Source organism: Apostichopus japonicus, chromosome 16 (genome assembly GCF_037975245.1).
Source record: "Apostichopus japonicus isolate 1M-3 chromosome 16, ASM3797524v1, whole genome shotgun sequence".
In the NCBI taxonomy this organism is placed as follows: domain Eukaryota; kingdom Metazoa; phylum Echinodermata; class Holothuroidea; order Aspidochirotida; family Stichopodidae; genus Apostichopus; species Apostichopus japonicus.
The window spans coordinates 36,169,734-36,194,678 of NC_092576.1; the positions used below are offsets into that span (position 1 = coordinate 36,169,734).

The following is a 24,945-nucleotide window of genomic DNA, read 5'->3' on the forward strand; positions in this document are numbered from 1 at the left end:
AAAAAAAAATTCTCTTTCATGCTGACTGGCCTTGCCAACTCATCCAGACTTTTAACTTGAGTGAAGTTGACATCAAAGGCGTACGGGACCATTTCAGTTTGGGGGGGGGGTGGGCAGAACTTTTTGTGCCCGAAAGTTCCTGTGACACTATCTAAGCGGAGCGCCACCGTCGGTTGGCGCGTAGCGAACAAGAACATTTTTGGCACACAATTTCTCTCAGATTGCCGGAAACGGCACTTCTGAGGCCTTGCAAGTTGCATCTAAACATTCTTTATTTTATAATCTCACGTTTTAGAAATTTACACTTCCCCAAAAATTTGGTAAATTAGAAGAAAAAATGGTAACATCACTTTGAAGGGGAAAAATGGGTCAGTATATTTTTTAAGCTGCTATATTTAGTTACCTTATTTATTATTTTAACACAGTACTCAGCTACCTCCAGAAAAAACATACATTGTTCAACGACACGTGGGCGGGATAATGTCGCTGTGTCGGGTGAGACTGCAATTTGTCTCACAAAAAGTATAAAATATAACAAAGAATACGATAAACCTGTACTTCTAGGCTTGTAGACACTCCCCCCCCCCCCACCATCCATGAAAAAGAAAATGTTTCTTTTATACACTCATGTCGGGGATATCCAGGTCAAGGGCGGCGGAAGCACTTTTAATCTGGGGGGAGGGGGCACCGACATCAAAGGGCACTTTGCAGAAATTCGATTGGAATGATGCAGCGTTATATTCAGTACCCTTTATAACTCTTATTGTATTATCTTATTTGTGTATACACATCACTCCATCAACATCCCCCTCCCCCCCCCCCCCCTCAAGGAAAATATGCATACTAGCACTGCAATATCCAATGCGCAAATTGGGAAACAAGGAACAAGTTTTCTTTTGAGACAAAATGAGGTGAAATCATGCTAGTTGCTAATGTAGGAATCTTCCGAATTAGATTTTTTTTCTTGTTAATATCTTAACAAATTTTTTTCCATTCGAAAATGCTTTGAGTTTGACTCACAGAAATTCGTTAAAAGTCACGGGCTTAGCCAGGATTTGCAAAGTTGTATGCACGGCTATCTGAGCGGAGCGCCATTATCGGTTAGCGCGGAGAGTACTTTTAGAAAATTTTTGGTTTTACAAACCCCTCAGATGGCCGGAAACGGCCCTTCCTGAGTGTTCATTCTGGTTCCCTGGCCTCTTGCTAACTTGAGGCACCTCTATTTTTATGTAGAAAAAAGGCACATTTCTAACGTGAGCAAAAGTGGGGGAGGGGCACGTGCCCCCTTCTTCCCCCCGGTTCCGCTGCCCTTGGTCCAGGTATACAATTGACTAGTTAGAAGGGGAAAAAAATGATCGTGCAAAAAGCGTGGTAGCCCAGATGAACTGCGCTTAATATTCGAAATATTCGGGCATCATGATGCTAAATAAAAAAAAAATCATGGAATTTGTCGGGCAAAAATTTGAAAAAGATTCGGGCAAGCTACTGCATATTTATATATATATATATATATATATATATATATATATATATATATATATATATATATATATATATTTTTTTTTTTTTTTTCTCCACTTAGGCTGCCCGAATCTTTCAGGACTTTTGCCCGAATTTCTTGTCCTCTGGAAATTTAGGGGGCAGTCTGCCCCCCTGCACCCCCCGCCTCGTACGACAATGGTTGGCATCATGTGTTGTTTCAAGGTGCCAAGGCCTTTCTCCCAACTCAAAACCCCTGTGGGCTACCGGTAGGTTTGCAGGAAATGCCCACATGTGGACTTAAATAGCATTAGAGTAAGGGGATGGAAGACTAACACGCATCGATGTTGCGGTAATGGTCCACATTGGTGGCTCGGTGCTAATTAGGCCATTTATTGGGTTTCTTGAGGCAGCAGTCATCAGAATCTGGGTTTTTGTGCCAATCGATGACCGATAACATGTATTGGTAGATATCGATATCGCGCAGCACATGCACGAGGTTCGTGGTGTATGGTCGCGACCGTCGCATCGACCATTGCCATGCCATGCTGTATCATGACCATTCTCATGATTACTACAGATATTGTATTATTCTTATTCTGCCAGATGCAGACGAGAAAAATGTGTAACACTATTTCCCAAATTATTGAACAAAAAATATTAGTGAATCCCACTGATGAGTTTTTTTTTTTTTTTTTTGTTACAATTTTTTTTTTTTGCATTTTTTTTTACCCCATTCCCAGTGGGGGGCCCAGCCGATTTAATAGGGGCCCCGTCCCCCAGGCCCCCCGTAGCTACGCCACTGCCCTGGGGGTTCACGTACCTCAGACAGGGAACCCCTGCCCTACGGGAACAAAACGTATATATCAATAGGAATTTGTAGCTGTACGCTAACACATTTCTGAACCGGGGTAACATTGGAATCACCAGAAATTGCGATTTAACGAATGTAAGTCTGTTTTAAGTTAAAATAGTGAAACGCTGTTAACGTCCTGGTGTGAAGAACTCCCTGTTCCGGAACCAACCAAAAAGGCTGTGAAGTTAGGGATGGTACAACACAAAGACTTTGAACCGGACAGCAGATATCGAAAGTGTAAGGTTTAATAGACATGTAGTTCTCAACTCGTTCTTTACCCTGTATTATACACTGTACATATGAAACACATAGCCGCGATAGGGACGGGCACCATCCACGACTGTAGCAGCCCAACAGTCGCGCAACACAGGTCTTGGGCACTGCACATGTCTCGGGCACTACACAGGTATTGGGCAGCGCAGGTGTCGGGCACTACACATGTGTCGCGCAGCGCACGGGTCGAGGACTGCACAGGTCACGGGCCCTGCACAGGTCACAGGCCCTGCACAGGTCACGGGCAATCCGCAGGCTATCAAAACATATACATCTCTTTTGACTTAATAAGAAATGCCGATGGTACTTCTGTCACACGCCGTGCGAGCTATCGTACAGTTTCTCGTTACGCACCTAATCGACCCAAAATGCACAAAACCTTTTACCCCGGAAATAACCCTCCTAGAGACTCGCTTCCGTACATACACTGTGTTGACGCCTTGACCAATCAGAGACTACCCTATACCATATCCATATAAAAAATAATGACATCAAATGTGTGCATCTAAGCCATCTATCCTAAAATATCATTTTCTGACAGGAAGAGGGGACACCTCTCCCGTTAGACTCTCCCACAAAACGATTATAGTAACATAATTAATTGTCCCTTTCCCTGTTCTCTATCCCTCTACATCTCTAAAACTTCAGAGGGTATAGAACCTATATGATGCCAATAAGAGTCATATCGATGCAATTATTAATTAAAATTGAGGTCTGTGACTGGTAGCACCGTTTTGAATACAAGGGGAGGGTATCTCCCTCCCACTGGATTCCTACACAGAACGGACATTAGATTTGCAGTCTATATGCAGTATATATGGTGTTACGAAAAGTCGAAAGTCAAAGCGTTATTTTAAGTTCCTTGAATCATACAATATTGTCAGGATGGGGGATGATCAGTTCCCCTGACAGATTTCATCTACCGTTAATATTATGTGAAATTGTGATACTCAAGGGGAGCAATTTTAAAATATTATAACCTGAAGTTCTTTCTATGTTCATTTCAAGACGCTTCTATTTTTATTTCCAGACCAAGGGTCAAAAGAGTTTACGAGTTCTGTGTTCGAGTATTGTGTATCTAAGGAAAACTGATTCTAAACCACTCCAGATGTCTACGATATTGCTTCTTGAAATTGCATCAAGTCACAACGTAAGTCGATTATATTTTAACACAGCCATAGAAATATTGCTACTTCAAGTTACCATTCTTATAACGGTACATTGCATTATCACGTGTCCATTACAAGCAACGGATATTATACTTCATCTAAGACAACTAATCTGACCGAGATGATGAAATGTTATTTATTCACCAAGTGTCAGTGTCTGAGTAGGTATTGATTAAAAAAAAGGTAATCAGATTTCCCGTTATACTCAGCCCAGAGTATAACTGTTTTTACGAGTTAACTCCCCACGACAAACAAAGAATAAACACCTTGATAAGACAGAGTGACGTCATCATTTGCCTAAAGCCCGGGTCACATCTGCGCGATTCAACACGCGGTTCAACTCGCAACTAAAATCACGCGAATCAGAAAAGTTGCTTCTAAAAGTTGCGCTGATTAGGACATTGCTCTATTGCAAATCGACGGCGCAACTTTTATTGCGCAACAAGTTGATACCCGTGTCTAACTACGCGATTCAACCTTCAATTGTATTGCGAGTTGAATCGCGTGTTGAATCGCGCAGATGTGCACCCGGGCTTTAGAAATATTGGCATTAACCTAAATGATAACACTGTCAATAATGTATGGTAGACTATGAAACAAACACGATAGGGGACCGATCATTTGTCTCCAAACGTTTTTAAAATAGCTATAATTAGAAAAAGAGTTGAAACCCTGCAGACCGAGAGGAAAATATAAATCTATCATCAAGGTAGTCGTTCCTATATCTCTAGTCTTGACCCAACACCCTCGACCCCTGTAGCATTTGTTTAGGAAGTGCGCCCTCTATCCTGCACAACCAGTCGATTTCAAATTGAATATGCATATTTACGAAAGTGCCATTTTTCTTCTTTATTTTTGGATTAAACAGGACATTTATTTGGTTTGTCCAACTAATATTGGCTTATTAAATAATGTACACAAGTTTCATGTAATTTGGTACAGTAGAAGGAACGTTTGAAGAAGAATAGCAAAAGCCTAAACAATTTAACATATTTGGAAGCTTCCTTTCACGAGTACACTCAAACAACAAAACACCTGTTCTCAAATGTAAACAAAGCCGCACAGTGAACGTTGATCATCTGCGCACGTAGACGTACGTATAGATTCCCGCAGGGCGGGTGACCTTAAAATTACGTACTCTCTGTGTGGAGATTCAGTTCGTTACTAGTTACACGTACACATACATGTTTATCATTATACCGTATGGCTGCCAATGGACTTACACCGCGTATGGTTTGCTGCTGTTATTATATCGACTTACGGTAATTATAGGCCTATTTAAGGTGAACAATTATAATCCTAGGCATGCTTGAGAGATTTTGTCTTTTCTGTAACATTTGTCGTTGCATGAATGTCAAAGGAATTACTTCTTTATGTAACCTTAATTGCCTGCCTGAAATGAATGTTTTAGCCTAGGCCTAGGCTAGGCCCTACTTTGGTATTACTTAGGTTACGTTTGCTCTTCTTGAAATTGAAGCCTAAAGAAGTAAACCAAAATAGAAACGTCAGCAGAGTAGAAATTACATGAAACAGATAGATGACAAACCAGAAATTAGATCCAAACAATGAGCTTGTTGAACGCACAAAAGAACAATTAAGGCCTATACTCAAACATATACATCCGGTCATATGTTGCCCGTAAACTTCCTTTAATGTGTTCAAGTTAGACAACGTCTAGCCGAACAAAATAATAGTAGGCTATGTATCAATCTCATCAAAATAGATTATCATTTTTTTTTTTATTTATGTGTTATTTGAGACCGTTGCATATGTATTAGTGACCAGTTTGCACCGTCAGCGTTACTCATTATTGGCGTTATATATTACTTAGGCCTAGGCCTATTGGTTGACGTGGTAGCCTAACGTTAGTTGTAAAAAAAAAAAATGAAGGTATAACAAATAACGATTTTTAGGGAAAATAAAAAGAAGCAACAGGTTTGCGATCTAATACATTTCACACGGGTAAGCCTAGGCTTCGTCTTAAACACGTCACATGATACCGGACAGTGCCGCGTTAAATTCAGGGTGTGAAGAGTTTCATTATCAACGTGTTAGCCTTCGTAATGTAACGTTAGACTTTAACCGTTAGCTACGGCTAGTATAAGATTCTCTTACCGGGAAAAGTATGAACTTAGAATATAGCAATGTATATCCTCCGCCAGACTTTTAAATTTAATTTAATTATTGTATCAGTCATAAAATTAGTTTCCAACTTTATACTAAATAAATTATATACTGTGGAGTGTGGGCCTAAATAGACAAATGAGGTAAACTTGGTAGCAGTAAGGATGGTTGTTTATTACTTATCTAGGCTAGACCTAGGCTAACAGTAACAGTATGCCAAAAGTAAGATATCAAAAGGTAAACAGTATCAAAACTGGGGATGGGCAAAATTGAATAGGAAAGTTAAACTCAAATGAGTCTATACAATTACATTATAATAAGATATGACGGTGGCTTCGTTCATACTGTTTAGGCTTAAGCTAGGTTATTTTAAACCGGGCCGGCTATCTGGCTTCGCTACTGGTTTGTCGGTCGGCTGGAGAGTGGAAAGTTTAACATATGTACGCCACGAAATTAATATAGCCCTATGTAATATTTGTGTCTTAACAATGATTGGAAATTATTTTATCTTTATTATTACGAAATTGATTACAAGTAGGGTATAGGCCTATGCGATAAATAAACGTATCGAGATGTGCTGTATCTTCGGGAAGGAAACTCATTTGACGTGGGTCACTCACGGCAGGAACGTTGTCGAGTCTCTGCTAGTGTAGGCTGTAGAAATTAATGCACTGACTTACAGGAATAAAGCAATAGCATACATTATGAAAACTACAGAAATAGTAATGTATGTGCTAAATATAATATTACAGACCAAATATAAATATTTATGATATTGCTTTTTATTTTCATCTAAATTTCATCATCTTACGAATTTTATTTTAATAAAAGCATCATTATATCATGCTTTTTTTTCATTGGTATTCTTGGCAAGCAAGTTTGAAAAAGTCACCACTCTTCTTTTTATTATTAATAATGTAGGCCTAAATGCAATAAAGTTCCTAATATTATGAATATTGAAATAATAACAAATCACAGACAATTCTTTCTTAAAATTAATGATTAATTGTATAGCTTTTTTAAGCATTTTGTGTTCTATTTCATATACGTTGGATATCCGTCATGTGTATTTATCCATCATGGATAAACTATAAGATAAGTTAACTGTGATCTTTCTTTCCTATTCTTCAGATTCCAATATCTAATCTACGCCTACAATGGTCCTTCAGTGGATTTGAGGGTAAAGATATCAGACTTGAGTCCGGTCTTAGTTTATCAAGCCTATCATCAGTAGAGAAGATAACCATCAATGAAGGAAGACAGAATCAAGAATTTACAGAGGAAGAAGTGATCGGATTAATTAATTATGGACTTAAGTCACCAAGGTTCAAGGAACTATGGTAAGGAGAAAACATCGTGACAGGCCTTGGCTGATAATATGTGGGTAAGAAGGGGGGGGGGGTTAGTCAGAGGGTAAACGTATGGGGTACATAGGATGGGATAAAGTAATGATATTGTGCAGTGATATTTTTTAATTTTAGTTAAAGTTAAAAAGGCTTGTGTTGAGAGGTGCGGTTTGAAAAGTTGCAATATATAGAATTATTTTTAAGCTGGGAAACATCGTGACAGGCCTTGGCTGATAATATGTGGGTAAGAGGGGGAGAAGGGTTAGTCAGAGGGTGAACGTATGGGGTATATAGGAGGGAATAAGATTAGGTTTCGTGCAGTGATATTTTTATTTTAGTTTAAATGTACAAGTCTTGTGTTGAGACGTGCGGTTTGAAAAGTTGCAATACTTTGACTTATCTTTAAGCTAGGAAATGTGTTAACATCACATTTCATTACTGATTGTGTAGTGTACAGCACGTTAGGCTTTTCCACACGTTAGGATGAAACATGGTGATTTTGGTGGGGTGAAGGGGGGGGGGGATTTTTAGTATAATAGGAACAACAAATAACTTTAGAACTACAAACAAACTAAAACTACAAGAAAAAAAATTAAGATAAATTATTACTTAAAAATCTAAAACGAAACATGGGAACATTATCAAGTTTTTGGCAAACGAAAAAAGTATTGTTTATTTTCAAATACTATTATTTGTAATAAGCTTAAGAATATTTGCAAGAGTTGCAACTTTAATTAATACATATACTGTAAATAGTTAAAAATAGCAAATCAGCGAATGTTAATGGGAGGGCCAAATGAGGGGTGGTGGAAGGGTTATTTGGCCATCGTAACTAGTTGCAAATACCTGTACCTTGTCAACAGGCAAATTCATTGACCTCCATGTTATTTATTAATGTAATGACATCAGATATGCATTCAATATTTAAATATTTACTTTCCCTGCTTTCTTTACCTTTGAAGGCTTTACAACTGTAAACTGCCGTCATCGATCAATCCAGACATCATACCAGAAGAATCAAGATCAAGGAATATAAAAGGTACTGTGTTTACATAAGAATTAAAAGAACTATTGACCAAGTAGATTGCTTTTATTGCAATGTTTCACAGATTTGTGACAAGAGAGGGAAGTGTGGTAGAGGAGGATTGGGGGTGTGGGGGGGGGGAGGACTAGTATAATGAGATATTTGTTGGTAATAATGAATCTAGAATGGGGATCCAGTGGTAGATCTTGCATACAACAAACAGACTAGTTCTGTGTGGGGGTAGGGTGGAAGGGGGGTGTAGGAGTTGGACTTCCTAAAAGTTCCTCCTTATGTGGTGTTCCTTGAGCTGATTTAAGCAGCTTTTTATCAAGTCCCTATATATATTAAAATAATATCTAAGAGAGTTAATGTTTTGAGTTACTTAATAAATTATTGTTATCCTATAAAATAATGACTGTGAAGTAAGCCAGAAGTATTAGGCAACGAAGAGATTATAATTATTGGTTGGATTACTAGTGACTGTTAATTTATAGTACTTAATTACTAATTAATTAGTAGAGAGAACATTTCAATGGTTCAGTTTACTGATATTTGACCCCTCTAGTACAGGTACATTACCTCTGACTGTTAACATTATAAGTATGTGAAAAAAAAAATTATATGGAATCTTAAGTATTGTTTAAAATATGTCATTTATATCTATGATAACTTATTGATTTTATTATTACATCTATTTTTACAGTCATATCATCGAATGAAGCTCGTTACCTTGATCTGATATCTGGTCAATGGAGGAAGGTTTGTAATATTTGGTATTTGTTAGTAATTTATAATCATTAATGATGTAAGTTTCTTTCACATTTCCTTGTGATACTGTTATTATTAGTAACATGCAGAACAGTGACGTGTTTGAGGGGTCGATCATTTTTCAAAACATAATCATAAAAAGCCAGTATCCTTGAGAGTTATAAACATATATTAATTCCCGGTATGGAATATAAAAAGGGTAGAAGAGTTGATCAATTTTCAAATATAATCATAAAAAGCCAGCATCCCTGAGAGTTATAAACATATGTCTCCCGTTGTGGAATATTCCGGTGACAGACGATATGATTCTTACAGAAAGAAAACAATATTCCACATTCCTAATTCTCAATATCTTGCTCTTAACTCTAGATACATTTATTTGGATCTGATTAATTTCATTATTCCAGGAAATGTATCTTGGTCAAAGTCGTGTAAAGTCATCATGTCGCGTGTTCTTTGAAATCCTCATTTGTTTTGCTGTTTTTTGTTCTTTTAATCTGATTAAATTAGAAAAATCACTCGACTGTTATTATCCTCTGAATTTAGGAGATTTTTCCAAATGCATTTTATTAGAAAACTTCTTTTTTTTTCCTCCGTGGAAAATGTTTTAACTCTACTTTTTCTCAACATAATTAAGATTATGATTTCACATAATCTTACCTTTCTAGATGCATTCATTAAATTTAACATATTTAAAATAATATTCTTCAAACCAATTAAACCTAGTGTGAGAGCTTCACTGTGCAGGAAGTCAAACATACACATTTCAACAGTAAACTTTTACTAATTTTAAACTTCATTTCAAGTATCTGCTGATTTAATTAAATTTATTAATCTACGCCACTAAAACCACATTACATTGTTTCCTTAACGCCTTAATTTAACATTAATTCTATTCTATTAAATAATTACTATTTCTTTATTTCAATAGCCTGATGACATCCAGACTATTACAGAGATGTGTTCAGGTGGTTTGCTCATCAACAGAGACACCAGTGAGTCTGTACAGAGGTCAGTCATAGAGCTCCTGGTGGAAGCATCCAATCATGACGTAAGTAAAACATAAAGGGATATATTGAATAAATACATCAATTAAGACAAGTTTAAATTATATACAATCGTTGAATGTCTTAATAAGAGGTTAGATCTCTTTAAATAATTATTAATTAGTAAACTGTTTAAATTAGAACAAGGAAATACAGGTTAAACTTGATAAATATTTTTATGCTCTAGATAAGACAGAATCGTAAATACAAGTAATAAATATAAATAAAATAATAAACTACTGGATATAGTGTGTAGGATAATAAACAATAAAAATAATCATTATTAAATTCTTTTCCAAGGTTTTTATTCAGCAATAGTTCCTGTTTATCTTACCTTAATTAATTTTTTCGTTCAAAATCTTCCCAGAAAGTGAAGTATAAAATAATAATTTAAGAAAGAAAGAGTCAATGAATTGTTTCCTGTTTTACGGACTCGGCCGAATATGTTGCTTTTGTAACTTTAAATAAAAACAGAAATGGAAAGTAGTAGAATGCCTCAATAACAAACTGATAATTAAATATAAAATGTATAAATAATTTAACAGTTCACTAAAGAACCAATCCCACCTCAATCAGATCTTCCTTTCACAAATTAAATAAATTATATTAAAAGTAAACTAATTTGGAACATATTAGTTCTGTCTCAAACAACCTCCCCCCCCCTCATCCCCCTCAAACACATCTTACATTTAAAATGTGTAAGTAGTCTGCATGCTCCCCCACCCTCAAACACCCCTCCTTAACCACTCACACCCATCCCTACCCAGTATGACACTCATTGGTCCATTTATCTCTCACCCCTTGCACACGCTTTGACAATAACATCATAACATTCACAAGGGTAAAACATATCCATGCCCTCTCTTGCACCAAGACACCCTCCTAATACCCCAACCAAATATCACTTTACCTTAACACACCCTTCCTTACCGTAACACACCCCTCCCTACACCACTGACATCCCTTGGTCCGTCCATCCCTCACCCCTCTTACACACCTTTAACTCATTCTATAAAATAACAATGACTGATCTCTGTAATAAACCTAACCCTCTTGTTTACCCTTTAACATCTTGAAATGAAAACAAAGATAAAGCGAAGAAAAAACACACTTTTACGAATAAAATTTACTCTTTTTTACAAATTCAAACCACTAATTGTTAAATAATTAACAAAATATGATTAAAATAAACAAAATATTTTTTTATTAATATTAAATTAAAACAACAATAAAGTTAATATTCCTATATTAATAATGTTATTATTTTCAAGTATTTATCCTGTAAACAAACATGATGATATTAATTCTATTTATTATTTTCCTGTCTTCAGATTCCCATAATCCAGGTGGATCTAGGCTTGTCCTTTAGTAAGATTGATGAAGATGGGAACATTATCCTCTCCTCTGGTCTCTCTCTACCAATCATAACATCAATAGAGAAGATGAGCATACAGACAGAGAAAGGGAGAGAAATGAATGAACATGAAGTTAATGGAATATTAAACTATGTACAACACTCTCAAAGATTCAAGCTACTGGTGTAAGTATAATTAATAAGTATGTAAATAATATTAGTAATTAATGAAAACACTAATAAATATTAATGATGTAAACAAGATAGGAATTATTTATATAGTAAATATTTAATATTTATTGAAGGTTTATTGATAGGTGTATGTAAATGTAGAACTAAAAGAAAACAAATAAATAGTAAATTGAATAAAGAAATAAACTAACAATGAAAGAACAGTCATCAGGTGAGGAATATGATTAATGGGGGAGTAAAATAGAGACAACATGAGACAGAAACAATTAAACTTAAACAATAAATAAAAAAAAACATGAAATGCATTGAAATAAAGAGATAGGAGTCCCTAGCTTATATGTAAAAAAATAAACAATATATCTCATTGAAACAATAACAAATAAGGATTTAACTACACCTAGATATGAGGAATAAATCATTTAAGTAACCATCATCTTTGAGTATGTAAAACGACGTTTTGCCTAAATAAAATAAAAAATAAAATAAATAAACACAAACTTGATGAATTAAATTTTTTTTTTTTTTTTTTTTTAAGGAAATAGGCTGGAACGAAAAAAAGTCAACTTTGTTATACTAATGCTCAATATTTTCCTCTTGAAAAGGAGGAAATTTTCTTGAATAATTTTATAAATTAATTGTTTATTATCGCACATTTATTTTAAAGTAAAAACAAGACAGTGATCTATATTAAACATATCGTAATTGGCCTCATCTATTAATACGGCACCTCTCTCAACTATACTACCCTAAGATTTCCCTAATCCACCCTTTCCCCCACTCCCCCTAAACCAAACTATGCTATACCACTTACCAATTTCGTTAAGCTATGTTTAAACACTTGGAAACTTATCTACCCCCCATGCACACTCCCCCCACACACTACGCCCCACACATACTACCCCCGCACACACTACCCCCACACACACACTACCCCCCCCCCCCCCCCCCAACACACACACACTCAGCAAGGTCTCCTGTCATACTACTATTGTCCGTCTCTTCTGATCAGCCTGTCGTCACCTCCTCCACTCCAACCCTTTGCTCCCTCCCTTCCGCCATGACAGACAACTCTTGATATATGCATATTGTTAGCCCAACTAACATTACAGTCAATCCCCACACAGTAGAGACCAATCAAACAGTCTATATGTAAATAACACTCAAAATCAGGTATATATTATTTTATAAACAAACACAGTACATCTGTGTAAAGAATAATCTCTAAGATTTTAATGTAGATCCTTACTAACATCGCAGTATTTTCCTGTCCCCTACCAAACAACCCCCACCCTCCCTCCCCAACCCACCACCCTCCCTCCCAAACCTACAAGGCCAATAACCCTTATATTATCTCTATATACTCTACATGGTGTGTGCTGCTTACTTGACCCGCCCCGCGGGAACCAAAAAGCTACGTTGTGTCCAAATAATCTAACCTGTCATATATACCCAATACTGTACACATTTATATCATACATTTGTACGTTAACAATTTTCCACTCTTTTCTACTCAGTAAACATTTTGTTTTATCGCAAAAGTCTATTGAACTTATTTCATCATTATTTGTTCGTGCTAACGATGTACACTGACTGTACTGACAAGTTCAATAGTTTAACATTTTCTTTTGTTCGACACCTGTCAATCAAATACTTGAACAATACAGTGAAAAGAAGTTGTATTCATTGGAGTAGACGCGCGCGCCTTCCAATGAAAAGAAGTTGTATTCAATGTAACAGCCCGCGCGTCTTTTATAAAAACACCTGGAATTTACTGACAAACAAGTACCTGGGGATTGCAATAGATACGTCACGTCTAGACACTGTCTGGTTTTAAATCGTTGGGAGGCCTTCCTGATGTTGATTTGATTCTGTGAAGAACATTTTTTTTAAGTATTACATTTTTTTTTCCGTCCTTTTTTGAAATTAATAATTGTTGAAGAAAGGATAGAGAGAAAAGATGAGGGTATGTATGCAATTAATAAGAAAAGAAACCAAAGGAAACAAGTGTATAGGGATAATAAAGAGCAAATAACAATTAATATACATATTTATTTCTCAAAATATTTATTATAATTTCACTATGCACTTAATCTTAGTAAATGTTGAATTAATATACTAGTTAAGAACTAGGGAAAGTCCCCTGAGAAACTAACTAATTTCAGGAGTTATGGACAGTGTAATTTGACAGTGTAATGGGCTTTCATGGATATTAATAATGGGGATGGTTTGAAAAATGGGCTGGATAACTTCTTTTTTTCAAGTGGCAAGTACCATCTCCTTTCTGAGAGTCTGTAAGGTTGCAGGCCTGGACGGTCTATATCTATTATAATATACATATAAAACATCACTACATCACTAGATCATGAAAAACAATTATTTGATGGTTCATTGACCATTGTTTATACTTAACAAACTTGGACATTATGGAATTCGGGGAATTGTTCATAAATAGCATACTAGTAATTTGTCCAATATTGGGCCGATAAAGTCTTAAAAAAAATCATTCAAGTTCCATAATAGTTTTAGATTTGACAATAAATTATTTATTAAAGACGGAAATAAATATTTGCATATTAACTAGCATAGTTCTATTAGTCCCTCCAACACAAGTAATAACAACGGACCCAAGTCCTTGTAACCAAGTACAACATAGCAAAAAAGGAAACATTACTTCATCTTTCAGACCTGTTTTAATCTCAATCTGTTAAAATAACACGAACACATCTACCGCACCTAACATTGATCCCTCCACCATAGGGGTAGGAGGCGGGGGGCAACCAAATTTTTTGGCGAAAATTCGGGCAATATGCTGAGAATTTTTCGGGCACCTACTGGAAGAATAATAATTTGCAGTGTTTTTCATTTTTTGGGGGGTGAAAATTCGGCAATATGCTGAAAATTTTTCGGGCATCTACTGAAAGAATAATAATTTGTAATGTGTTTTTCAATTTTTTGATGAAAATTCGGGCAATATATGCTGAGAACTTTTTCGGGCACCTACTGAAAGAATAATAATTTGCAGTGTTTTTCAATTTTTTTTTTGGTGAAAATTTGGGCAATATGCTGATAATGTCGAAAGCACCCCTACAGACCATTCTCTCCCCCCTGACCAATACCCCTAAGCTCCGCCACTGGCACCTACTGAAAGAAGAAGAATTTGCAATGCGTTTTTCAATGGTTAAACTTTTATCATCATCGTCGTCGTCGTCGTCGTCGTCGTTGTAAAGACTTCCCCAATAATTATAACAAATATGGAAGGGTTATAAGACGGAAAATGATTTTATGTTATTGGCAGGTGATGTAATAACTGATGAATGCGTACCGGTATATGATATGCACATTAACATGTGGAGCGCGCGCGGAACGCGCGAAAAAAATTTGATTATATTTTTCGGGCAAGTCGTTACAGCCCCCCCCCCTTAATTCAAATGAGGCTCCTACGCCTATGAATGCCCTCCACCCCGTAACTACCCCCACTAGACCCTGTAATACATTACTTCCTTTACTCCCTTCTTTCCTTTTGCAATATAAGCAATTTCCACAGCCCACTCCCCACCTTACTCTAACCCTATCATGTTTCACTTGTGGTTGACCCCCTTCCCGCTGGTATCTTAACATTTCTTCTACGTCATTTCTTTATATCATCTCATTTCATTACTTATGTATTTGATCTTCGTTACCATAAGGAAGTATATTTCAGTATTGTGATTGTCCCTTATAGTTCAAACTTTTTATTTGTATTCATCTTTTACCATCTAACCACCCCCCCCCCCACCCGCCCATGCCCTGCCCCGACGTGCGTCTGTAGTGAGAAAAGCAAAACAAAATTTAAAGAGCAAAGTCTATTAGCTGTGACCTACAGTATTCTAGGTCTTTCTCTCTCTAATACACGAACACATTAATTTCATCCAGATACGACTGCCTCACCATACTCTGAAAAGTGTATCCATTGTTAGGAGTCAATATGCTACTATTATATTACCTTACAGTGATCACGCTGTTTCTACACACAATGTGTATATCTGACAAATGACATCTGTGTACAGACCAACTAATGATGATGATTTTTCTTTCACTATAATCTTTCTTAATATAATGATGTACACTGTATATCAAGCTCATTGTATTCTTTATACATGACCTGTCAATCGCGCGGTAATGCGTCACGTGTCTAAACGACTGCAGCCTCGGTATCTGGATACGTCAATGATCTGTTGTTCTGAAGGTCATTTTGACAAGTACTAAATCTGTCTCTACATATTTTATTATAATGTTAGCAACACGATGTTTGGAAGAAAACGATACTAGCTACCAACATCTTAAACGATTTCATTAGGCCTATTTTTATATCGAAAACGATCTTAATAAATTGGTGGAATATGGTTCAGTCGGTGGATTTTTGTATGCTGCCAGGAAAGAATAGGACTTCTAGTACTGGTCCCCACCCCCTTCCACCCCCAGTTTTTCTTAAACGTCACACAGCGTATTTCTTGTAGCAAGACTTTGCGTCTAGGGACCACACCCTATCTATCGTCTAACATTCTTATTTCCGGGTAGGAACCCCAATGCCCTACGTTGGCTTAAATGACCCCAGGGCAACATACCCTCCATTATAAAATACCACTATGGCCCTCATATCAAGGTCCATGCACCTACTTTCATTTTGAACTTATCAAATAGAATTTACTAGCACAACCTTCTGTTAGAGCTAATTTATATACACATACATTATAGTCTAAACATACCTCAGAATACATCATTTGGCTTCTATTTTATTTTGTTTTTATTCTGGGGGTGAGGTGGGGGCATCCTAGACCACTATATATGAGAGTTAGCTTCAGTGATGCTACCGCAGCACCCACTCACTTATAAAAAAAATATTTAATTCACACATGGCCCTGTCATAAACATTTAGGTCACTACCTAAATCAGTCTGAATATTCTCATTTTACACCGTACCCGGTCCCCCCTCCTAATAAAATCATCCGCACGACACTGGGTTTCGTGATTAAATGATGGCATGTTGTAATTAGTTTATCAAATGTTAACGAATGCAACTGAGCTGAGTGGGTGGACCGTGTAGCGGACTGGGGAGTTGCGCCCCCCTCCCTCGTTCGTCTCTTAAACATAGCCCTGTATATACGTATGTTCACAGTGCCTCAATATTCTTAGTTAAAACATTGGAGCACTGATACAGAAATAACAATGAAACTGATAGGCCTACATAAAAAAAACATGGACGTAATCAATATATTTATGAACCGTAGTTTCACATTAGACTACTACACTGTTCACACGATTACGATGTTAGGAGACCTCTACGTTTATTGCTATTCTATTAATGAATAGTTGAAACTAAAAAAAAAACGCACGGTCATCGCATACGCGTTCGTGCATATATACGTGATGAGAGGTTAAACTAAACCCTGTTTATTTCTTTCTGTATGCCATTCCTATACGTACCTAGAATATACCACATTATCATAGGTCTACTTTCCTTTTGGAAGTGAAAACTCTCAGCCCGGGGGGGGGGGGTTGCAAGTGAAAATTCAGCGGGGGAAGGGGGATGTCTGCGGCCCTGCTTTAATTTAATGGAATGATTGAAAGTAAGCCGGCACTTTCACTTACTGATAAACAAACATTAAGACAGAGCCAATCTTTGCATCATGTACTGTTTTAACATTTTCTTCCGCTAGGTAGAATAAAATGTTTGATTCTACACGGACGGGATTAGTCTTTTAAACTACAATAGCACGGTGACGTATATGAGCATTCAAGGAAAAAAAACTAACGATTGGTGGTTGGGGTGGGGGTGTGGGTGGGGGTAGACACGAGGTGAAAATAATTAAAGAATTACATTTTTTAAAGAGCAATAGCACGGCGAGGTATCTGATCACTCAACAAAGAAAACTAACGATTGGTAGTTGGGATGGGGGTTGAGGAGGGGGGTAAAATCGACTGGAAAGAATGAAACAGGGCTTTTAAAGTGCAATAACACGGTGCAGTATCTGAGCACTCGACGAAAAAAAAAGACCGCTCGGTAGTGGGGTGTGGGTGTGGGGGTAGAAACAAGGTGGAAAGAATAAAGCAGAGCTTACACTTGTATATAAATAAGTATATTTATTGCTGGAGCACTGTATGAAGTTATATGAAATATGGTTCCCCATTTAAGGGCGCTATCGCCGCTGTGTCCATTCATGTTGTAATGTTTCAAATATTCATCAGAGAACATTTTATTGACACATTTCACTTGCGACATCAAAAAATACCGTGTTTATCAAACTATTATCAGGAGATATACCACTGCGTCTTCAATGTATGCACAAATATTATTTAGGTCAGTCCGAATAACACTTAAAGCAAAATTTAACTTTAGAGACACATTTTATGTAAGCTGACAATACTGCGGAAAAGAATGTTAATTTGCGATGATTACTGTAAATCTAAAAAAAAAATAGTCAACCTTTTTATGTGTATGTCTTAACGAGATTTTGATGATGAATGAACTAACATATTTTTTGTTTGTTTACTTATTCGTGGGTCTGTTTCTGCGTTATGAGATTAACTAAATTCGCAGCAACTACACTCTAAAAACAAAAGAGTGAATTTTCACTCGTTTGGAGTGAATTCTCACTCTTTCTGAGAGTGTAGTGAGTGATCACTCCATGAAGAGTGAAATTCACTCTTTCAAAAGAGTGAGAATGTTCACTCCTTCAAAGAGTGAGCTTTTCACTCTGAAAGAGTGGGCTTTTTCACTCTAGAAAGAGTGAGAATCACTCTTTTAAAAGAGTGAATTTCACTCTTTAAAGAGTTAATGATATTTTACAGCTGATTTTGAGGGACGGGATTGATAGAATGAGTTTGAGACTCAATGGAAAGGCCCTATCTATTCACAGAAATATTGCTAAACAAGGATGCATCCAAAGATCAAGACAATGGAATGGGCTACTACGCTGATGATAAGACGATTTACTAGATTTAGACACTGTTAACAAATATAAAAAGGACAAAGACAACAATTTATGGTACTAAATATATATTAAATAGTGAAAATGATACCAAGTTTCACAAACACAGAATGAAGCAAAATTACAAACATACAAAGGCACAAAAATATGCAATGAATGATTCACTCACCCCACTTGTATGTTCCTCTCATACAAATGTGATTTTCTTATAATTAAAAAATAATTCTAGTTACGTCTATGAAACATGTACCAGAGTGTGCTGGCAATACCTCAAAAATGTTTTTGCAAATAACTCAATCTTACAATTTCAATTTGCAATATGCAAACATTTATCATTTTCGAACTCGTTTTGGCGTCTTTATAAATCTGTGAAAAATGTATGAAGAACAACAATCACACTGGGATACTACTGTTTATGACTGGTGAACCGATATTTTACAGCAAAATGGTTAATTCCTGACAGATAGTAATTAAACGCTCCATCCTATGTACATCTCAACCCGTCAACCCTCTGGGTGGCAACACTTTTAGGTTTAGAATAGTAATTTATGCAAACATTTGAAAGGAAATTAACTCAGTACATGCCACGTATTATTAATTCATATTAAGGCACTAGTAAATATATTTAAATAAAAAAAAATATCTAAATATTTTAACTATGGGAATTGGATCACAACAATTCAATTTGCTTTTTGAAAACAATACCCACCTAAAAGAATTTCATGTTATAGGGTACTCATAACAGAGTTTCAAAGTTCAAAATAATGGTGGCGTCTGAAAACAGTCTAAGAGTGTCCAATTTTTAAACAGATGCATTTAGACCGGGAGCCCAGAGGGTTTGGTTAGCTGGGAAGGTAACCAATTGCCTTGTACATCACAATGTTCACAGTGCATTCCTGTATATGAAACCAGACGACTGGCAAACCGGCTGTGGTGGGTGTGGCTGGGAGAGCAATTTTAAAGTCACCTAATAGCTAACCTAGATCAGCTTTCATGGTAACCACATCAAAGTAAGTACAATGTGTCAGGTATGGCCCCAAGAGCAACAAATGGCCATCGCCAGTAATTATTGGTGGTGGGGTACCCCTACCAGTCATCAATAATTGACCCCTCACGGCTGACCTAGGTCAGCTCATGAGGTAACCAGTTGAAACCTACTGGAAAATGATGGTTAGGATTTCAGATACAAGGGATGGGCATTGCCAGTGATTTTTATTGGTGGGGTACCCCTGCCAGTAGACCCCCAAAATGCCCCTCCCCTCATTGACCTAGGTCAGCTCATGAAGTAACCAGTTGAAAACATACATATATATTATTAGCTATTGCTATTCATGATAGTTATGATTGAACATTGCAATTGTTTGTCGTCCGAAGTTGATTGTTTCTACTATTATTTTGTAATTTTTCTTTCAGGAAATTTCCCCTTATTCCGAATTTTCCACCTGTGAATAAATGTATCCAAAAACAACCTGGTAATTCTGCTGTCTCTGTTTCAGTTTGTGACGTTACATCTTGATACGTGAAATAACAAAAAATCATAAAGGAAAACGTTCATTAAGAAAAAACAATTCCTGGACCTTAGCTGCATTAACTTCTGGCCCATTACTCATAGGCCTAACATTAGAGATAGGCATAGGCCTTACCCCCGAACACAGGCACTCGTAACGTTATGTAGGCGTGTTTATATACTATACACCTACATAACGTTACGAGTGCCTGTGCCTCCAAACAACTAGCCAATGTGTTAATGTGTATGGTACCAAGCCTAATGTTAAATGTTTCCGCTACACTGTTAAGCGTAACGTTTAAGAGCCTAGCCAATCGACTGTAGGCAACGACGACCTGCGGCCATGGCAACCTTCTAAATTCTATATAATTTCACGTTCTTTCAACATTTGCTTGTTAACCTTACCTCCAAACAACTGAATACCATCACGTCCAAATCCGCTTTCTTCAAGCCACTGCGAAACTGACATGTTTTAAGATGTAAAACGACAAGAACGAGCGAAGGCAAACGAGTAAAAAAAATGGCGTAACTACAAATTTTTCTGTATTCGAAGAAACGCGTACTGACTGATTGGTTGATCCTTCACTCCAAAGTAAGAGTGAGCGTTCTTAGCATTTGATTGGCTCATTTGTTCACTCCTTTGTAAAGAGTGAATATTAAGTACTTTAGCTTTGAAATACGAAGATTTCTGTTGTCTAATGGAGTGAATTTCCGCTCCTTTGGAGTTAAATTTTTTTCACTCTGTGAAAAGAGTGAAAAGTTCACTCTTTTGTTTTTAGAGTGTACGGTACTGCAGTTATCAGTTTTTCTATGATTAGTTTAAGAAACTCGTTGGATTTTAGAAGAATATATCACTCACACTTCCCTTTATTATACGACGACCCCCTCCTTTTTTTAAGCGCCCTTGATAAGCCGGACATTCCTTCATGTTGAAATTATGTTGATAATGGTCGTTTAATTTCATTAACTATTATGGATAATGTAAGAGCAAATAATTGCATGATTTACTGTTTGTAAAGTTTCTTCCATCAGATAAAGTTGGAAAACATGTCAAGTTACATCAGCGACATATGTCTCTTTGAACATGAATAGTGTGGTGCCGTTTCTGAGCACCCGACAATGGACAGAACGGGCTGGGTGGAAAAGAAAAGCGGAGGGGGTTGGGTATTGGGGTTGGTCGAGTTGAAAACATGAAACAAAGCAGTACTTAAACTTGCCTATTTCATGTTGCCCCAGTGTAACAATTTATTACCAGTTTACTATTGAGGGGTCGACGTCATAATAGCACCTGCTTTGAGACTTTTGAAACCGGAATTAAACTTCTGACCTTTAAGAAAAAGCTTCCATCATACCGCTTTACTTGTTTTCAAACCTTTCCGTAGCCGGTGTGTTCCTGATCCTATCAAAACACTATACTGATATGTGAGGTTGATGTATTGCGTTCTACGGGTTAATCTTTATACTGCCTTACCAAGATAGTGACAATTAAAGGAGGATGTAATGGCAAATGACTGATTCTATTTCTTTCTCTGATTATAGACTAACTGACTGTCTGCTGCCCTCCCCGATATCCATCGGACCATCTCTATCCACACTGAAATCTCGGGGAGTGAAAGGTAAAGTTCCTATTGAATGTTTGATTAGTGTCTTTCCATGTATCGTTTTGTTCACAGTTCAAAACCATTGCCGTAGTCGTGTATTGATAGATTTTTAGTTTCAGTCAAACTAAAACCTTATTACCGGGCGTCATTGCCTGTTGCAGTAAACAAGGACAGATATTCATTAGTCAGAAACTTTGTGAGATATCATTTATTTCTTGATGTTGTAAAGTACAGCATGTATAGGGTAGGATTGTATTTTGCAACAAGTTCAGTAAATTGGTTTTCTTGATAAAGTCAATCTGCTGCATGAACAGACACTGTCATAAGCCATCACGACCCTTCATTGTTTAAACAAGTACATATAACTGTGTACTGAGCCCTCATACAGAAACCAATACAATAATATATTAAAGAAAGGCTTTCTGATTGCTTATGTTATTAGATATAACACTAAATACAGTATCATAAGAAGCGATTTAAAGATAAGGAGACGGAAAGTGGTCTGGTTGGCAGGTCTTAGTTTTTCTTCGGTACTATGGTGGCTCAAGTGGGACACTGGAAATGTTGTTCTTTTATACCGAAAATTCAGAATCTCAATCTAAAATTTCAGGTAATTTTTCTCTAATTGTCAACTATTTATAATAAAGAAGCACCGATGAAATGTCGACTTTTTTCACAAAAAGTAGACTAACTCATCGAAATTTGGATGTTGTTTGTCAACAAGTCTACTTTGTTTATTATGACCGTAAATACGTGTTTAATTGATGTTTATAACTGAAATTGTTAAATTGAGAACAAAAGTTCCTTATAGACCCATCTATTCAAATTTCACTTCTATGTCAGACTGGTAGATTCAGTCAAAAAGTTGAGAAAAGTCGAAACACGACGGATAAAGAAACGTATGGAAATGAACTCGCACCATTACAGAGTTGCGACTAATGAACCAACTGTATGATCTAGCACTGCCTTGTAATGCGTCCTTTAGTTAAACATACAATGAAGGGCAAAAGATTAATTCTGTACCCCCATCGCGAAAAACATATTTGAAAAGTGTTGGTATCCGCCCTTTGGCGTGGTATTGTGCTATGAATATACGGCTATGAAAACGCTGAAATACTGACAAACACTATTAGATGGTTTCAAAATTAAACACAGTGACACATGTATTGTAACATCGTTAAAACTTTAACACTAGCAGACTAGTTACATTGTGGGGTATTTGTGAAATAAGTAAATGTCTCTTCTTTTCCTAACGATTAAGATCTTTCCTGATTAAAGGCGAAGTAAGGGTACTTTATCTTGATATACCTGCTGTATCGCAGTGTGAGTTAGATATGCTCCGTGTTCATTACGGTAGATGATCAAGGTATATGTACAATGACGTTCAGGGTTTGAGACTTGACTGAATGGTAATCACTAGCAATTCTAAACAACTTTTTGATCAAGGTCAAATAATGCAGAAAAAACAACAAATTACACTTTTAAAAATGTGTGATGATCTTATCGTGTCACATTCCAAAAGATTTATAGTTTTGAAATACGTACTACACTTGTGTTGTCTACAGCAATGCATTGTCACGAAGAAATATTCTTGTATAATATTTCATGGTAGCTGCGTGCTAACCAGGTACTGGAACGGATACGGGGATTCATGCGAAAATCTACAGTGTCAGTTTGTTGTGTGTAAAATGTTTTCTCAAGTGAAGCTCACCTACAGTATGTCCGACTTCACAATCCTCCCCAAACTTACTATTCTAAAGAACATGTGACACCATGACAACCCACAACATTGTCAGCGGAAGAAAGAATAGCATCCCTAGAGACAATAAAGGTCTTAATAAAATGTGATATGGTTTTTTCTGTTGTGTTTTGTTGAAATTGTATCATTCACTGATACATCTTTGATATTCTTTTATTCGTTATAGCCTATATATTGTTTATTATTCTTATTTGTTTCTTACAGTTTTCTGGAAACCTGATGCTCGTAAGTCTCATGAACGTTCTAAGCTCAATCTTGACTCTGGTCGTTGGCAAGTAAGTAATCATTGTATAATTATTGTGTTATTTTATTTGTTTTAATAACATATCGATATTGTAATAACTAGCATGAGCATTAAAATACCACTGGCATGTTTCCCCAGACGTGTATAATTCAGTGCACGCCACTGCATTGAACACAGCGTGGCTTAGTCAAAGTAACTAACAGAAAGTGACGTCATCCGATAAACTACCTATAACTGTGATATAAATAATGGTTTAATTGAGTCATATATCAGTTTTCAGTTGATGGTTTACTACTAACATGCACAGAGGGATTAATGGCATGTAGTCTGCAAATATTAGTTTACAAGCAAAGGATGGATTAAAGGGATGTGGTAAACAAATATTACTAAATTTTGAAGTCGGTGGATGAGAATGATGTAGTCAACAAATAGTACTTACATATGCTGAGTGGAATAATGGGATGTAGTCAATAAATATTACTAAACATACCATGGGTTGATAAAATGTATATAGTAAAACACGTACTACTTTAACATGCTATGAATGAATTAAATTGTTGTAGTCAAGAAATATTACTAAGCATACATTGGGTTGAATAAAGGGATGTGGTAAACAAATATTACTAAATGTTGAAGCACTGGCGGATCCAAGGGGGTGGCCAAGGGGGTGGCCATGGCCCCCCAAAGGTGAGCCAGAAAGTGTTTCCGAACATCCGCTAAATCATATGATTGGAAATTAAAAAAATCGAGAGGAATAGCAGTGGTAGACTAGTCTAAACCTTTTCGTTTTCTGGTTTAAAATTAAATGCAGAGCTCCCAACTGACCGGCAATTCGCGGGAATTAGACCCGCATTCTAACACCCAAACCCGCTGACCCGCACAAGCGTCCGAAAAAGCCGCATTGTAATTGTCAACTATACATAAAAAATTTGCATCAAATTTTGACTTTGCAACCATCATTTCTTTAGCATTTAGCATAATAGAGTATAAAACCTCCTTTACAGCATCATTTGAACCTCAAATTAGCCTATAATTATTTTCATTGGGGCGAGCAGCGAACATTTTCATGCCACGGGAAAGAATGAATTATCACCTACTATTCAATTTATTGATGTTACACACAAAAAAAATGCATATTTCTCAGAAAATTTTGGGTGACAAAAGCCTTTCTAAGTGCCATCATTTTACATGTAGGCATCACCAGGATTCCAAAAAAAATAAATCAAAAGGGGAAG

At 36.6% G+C, this 24,945-nt stretch overlaps 1 protein-coding gene across 3 annotated transcripts in view; it reads left to right on the forward strand.

Annotated features, from left to right (window-relative positions):
- Positions 1-24,945, forward strand: part of LOC139982262 (uncharacterized) — a 47,225-nt gene that overhangs the window by 15,760 nt on the left and 6,520 nt on the right. For 2 of the 3 annotated variants that reach the window (XM_071994939.1, XM_071994940.1), the window contains exons 6-13: positions 3,639-3,758; positions 7,033-7,241; positions 8,210-8,286; positions 8,975-9,030; positions 9,971-10,090; positions 11,417-11,625; positions 21,646-21,722; positions 23,671-23,741. In XM_071994939.1, the coding sequence (XP_071851040.1) occupies positions 3,639-3,758; positions 7,033-7,241; positions 8,210-8,286; positions 8,975-9,030; positions 9,971-10,090; positions 11,417-11,625; positions 21,646-21,722; positions 23,671-23,741 (939 nt within the window). Of the gene's footprint in view, positions 1-3,638; positions 3,759-7,032; positions 7,242-8,209; positions 8,287-8,974; positions 9,031-9,970; positions 10,091-11,416; positions 11,626-21,645; positions 21,723-22,149; positions 22,747-23,670; positions 23,742-24,945 lie in introns of those variants that run through there. The other variant, XM_071994941.1, reaches the window with a different exon arrangement.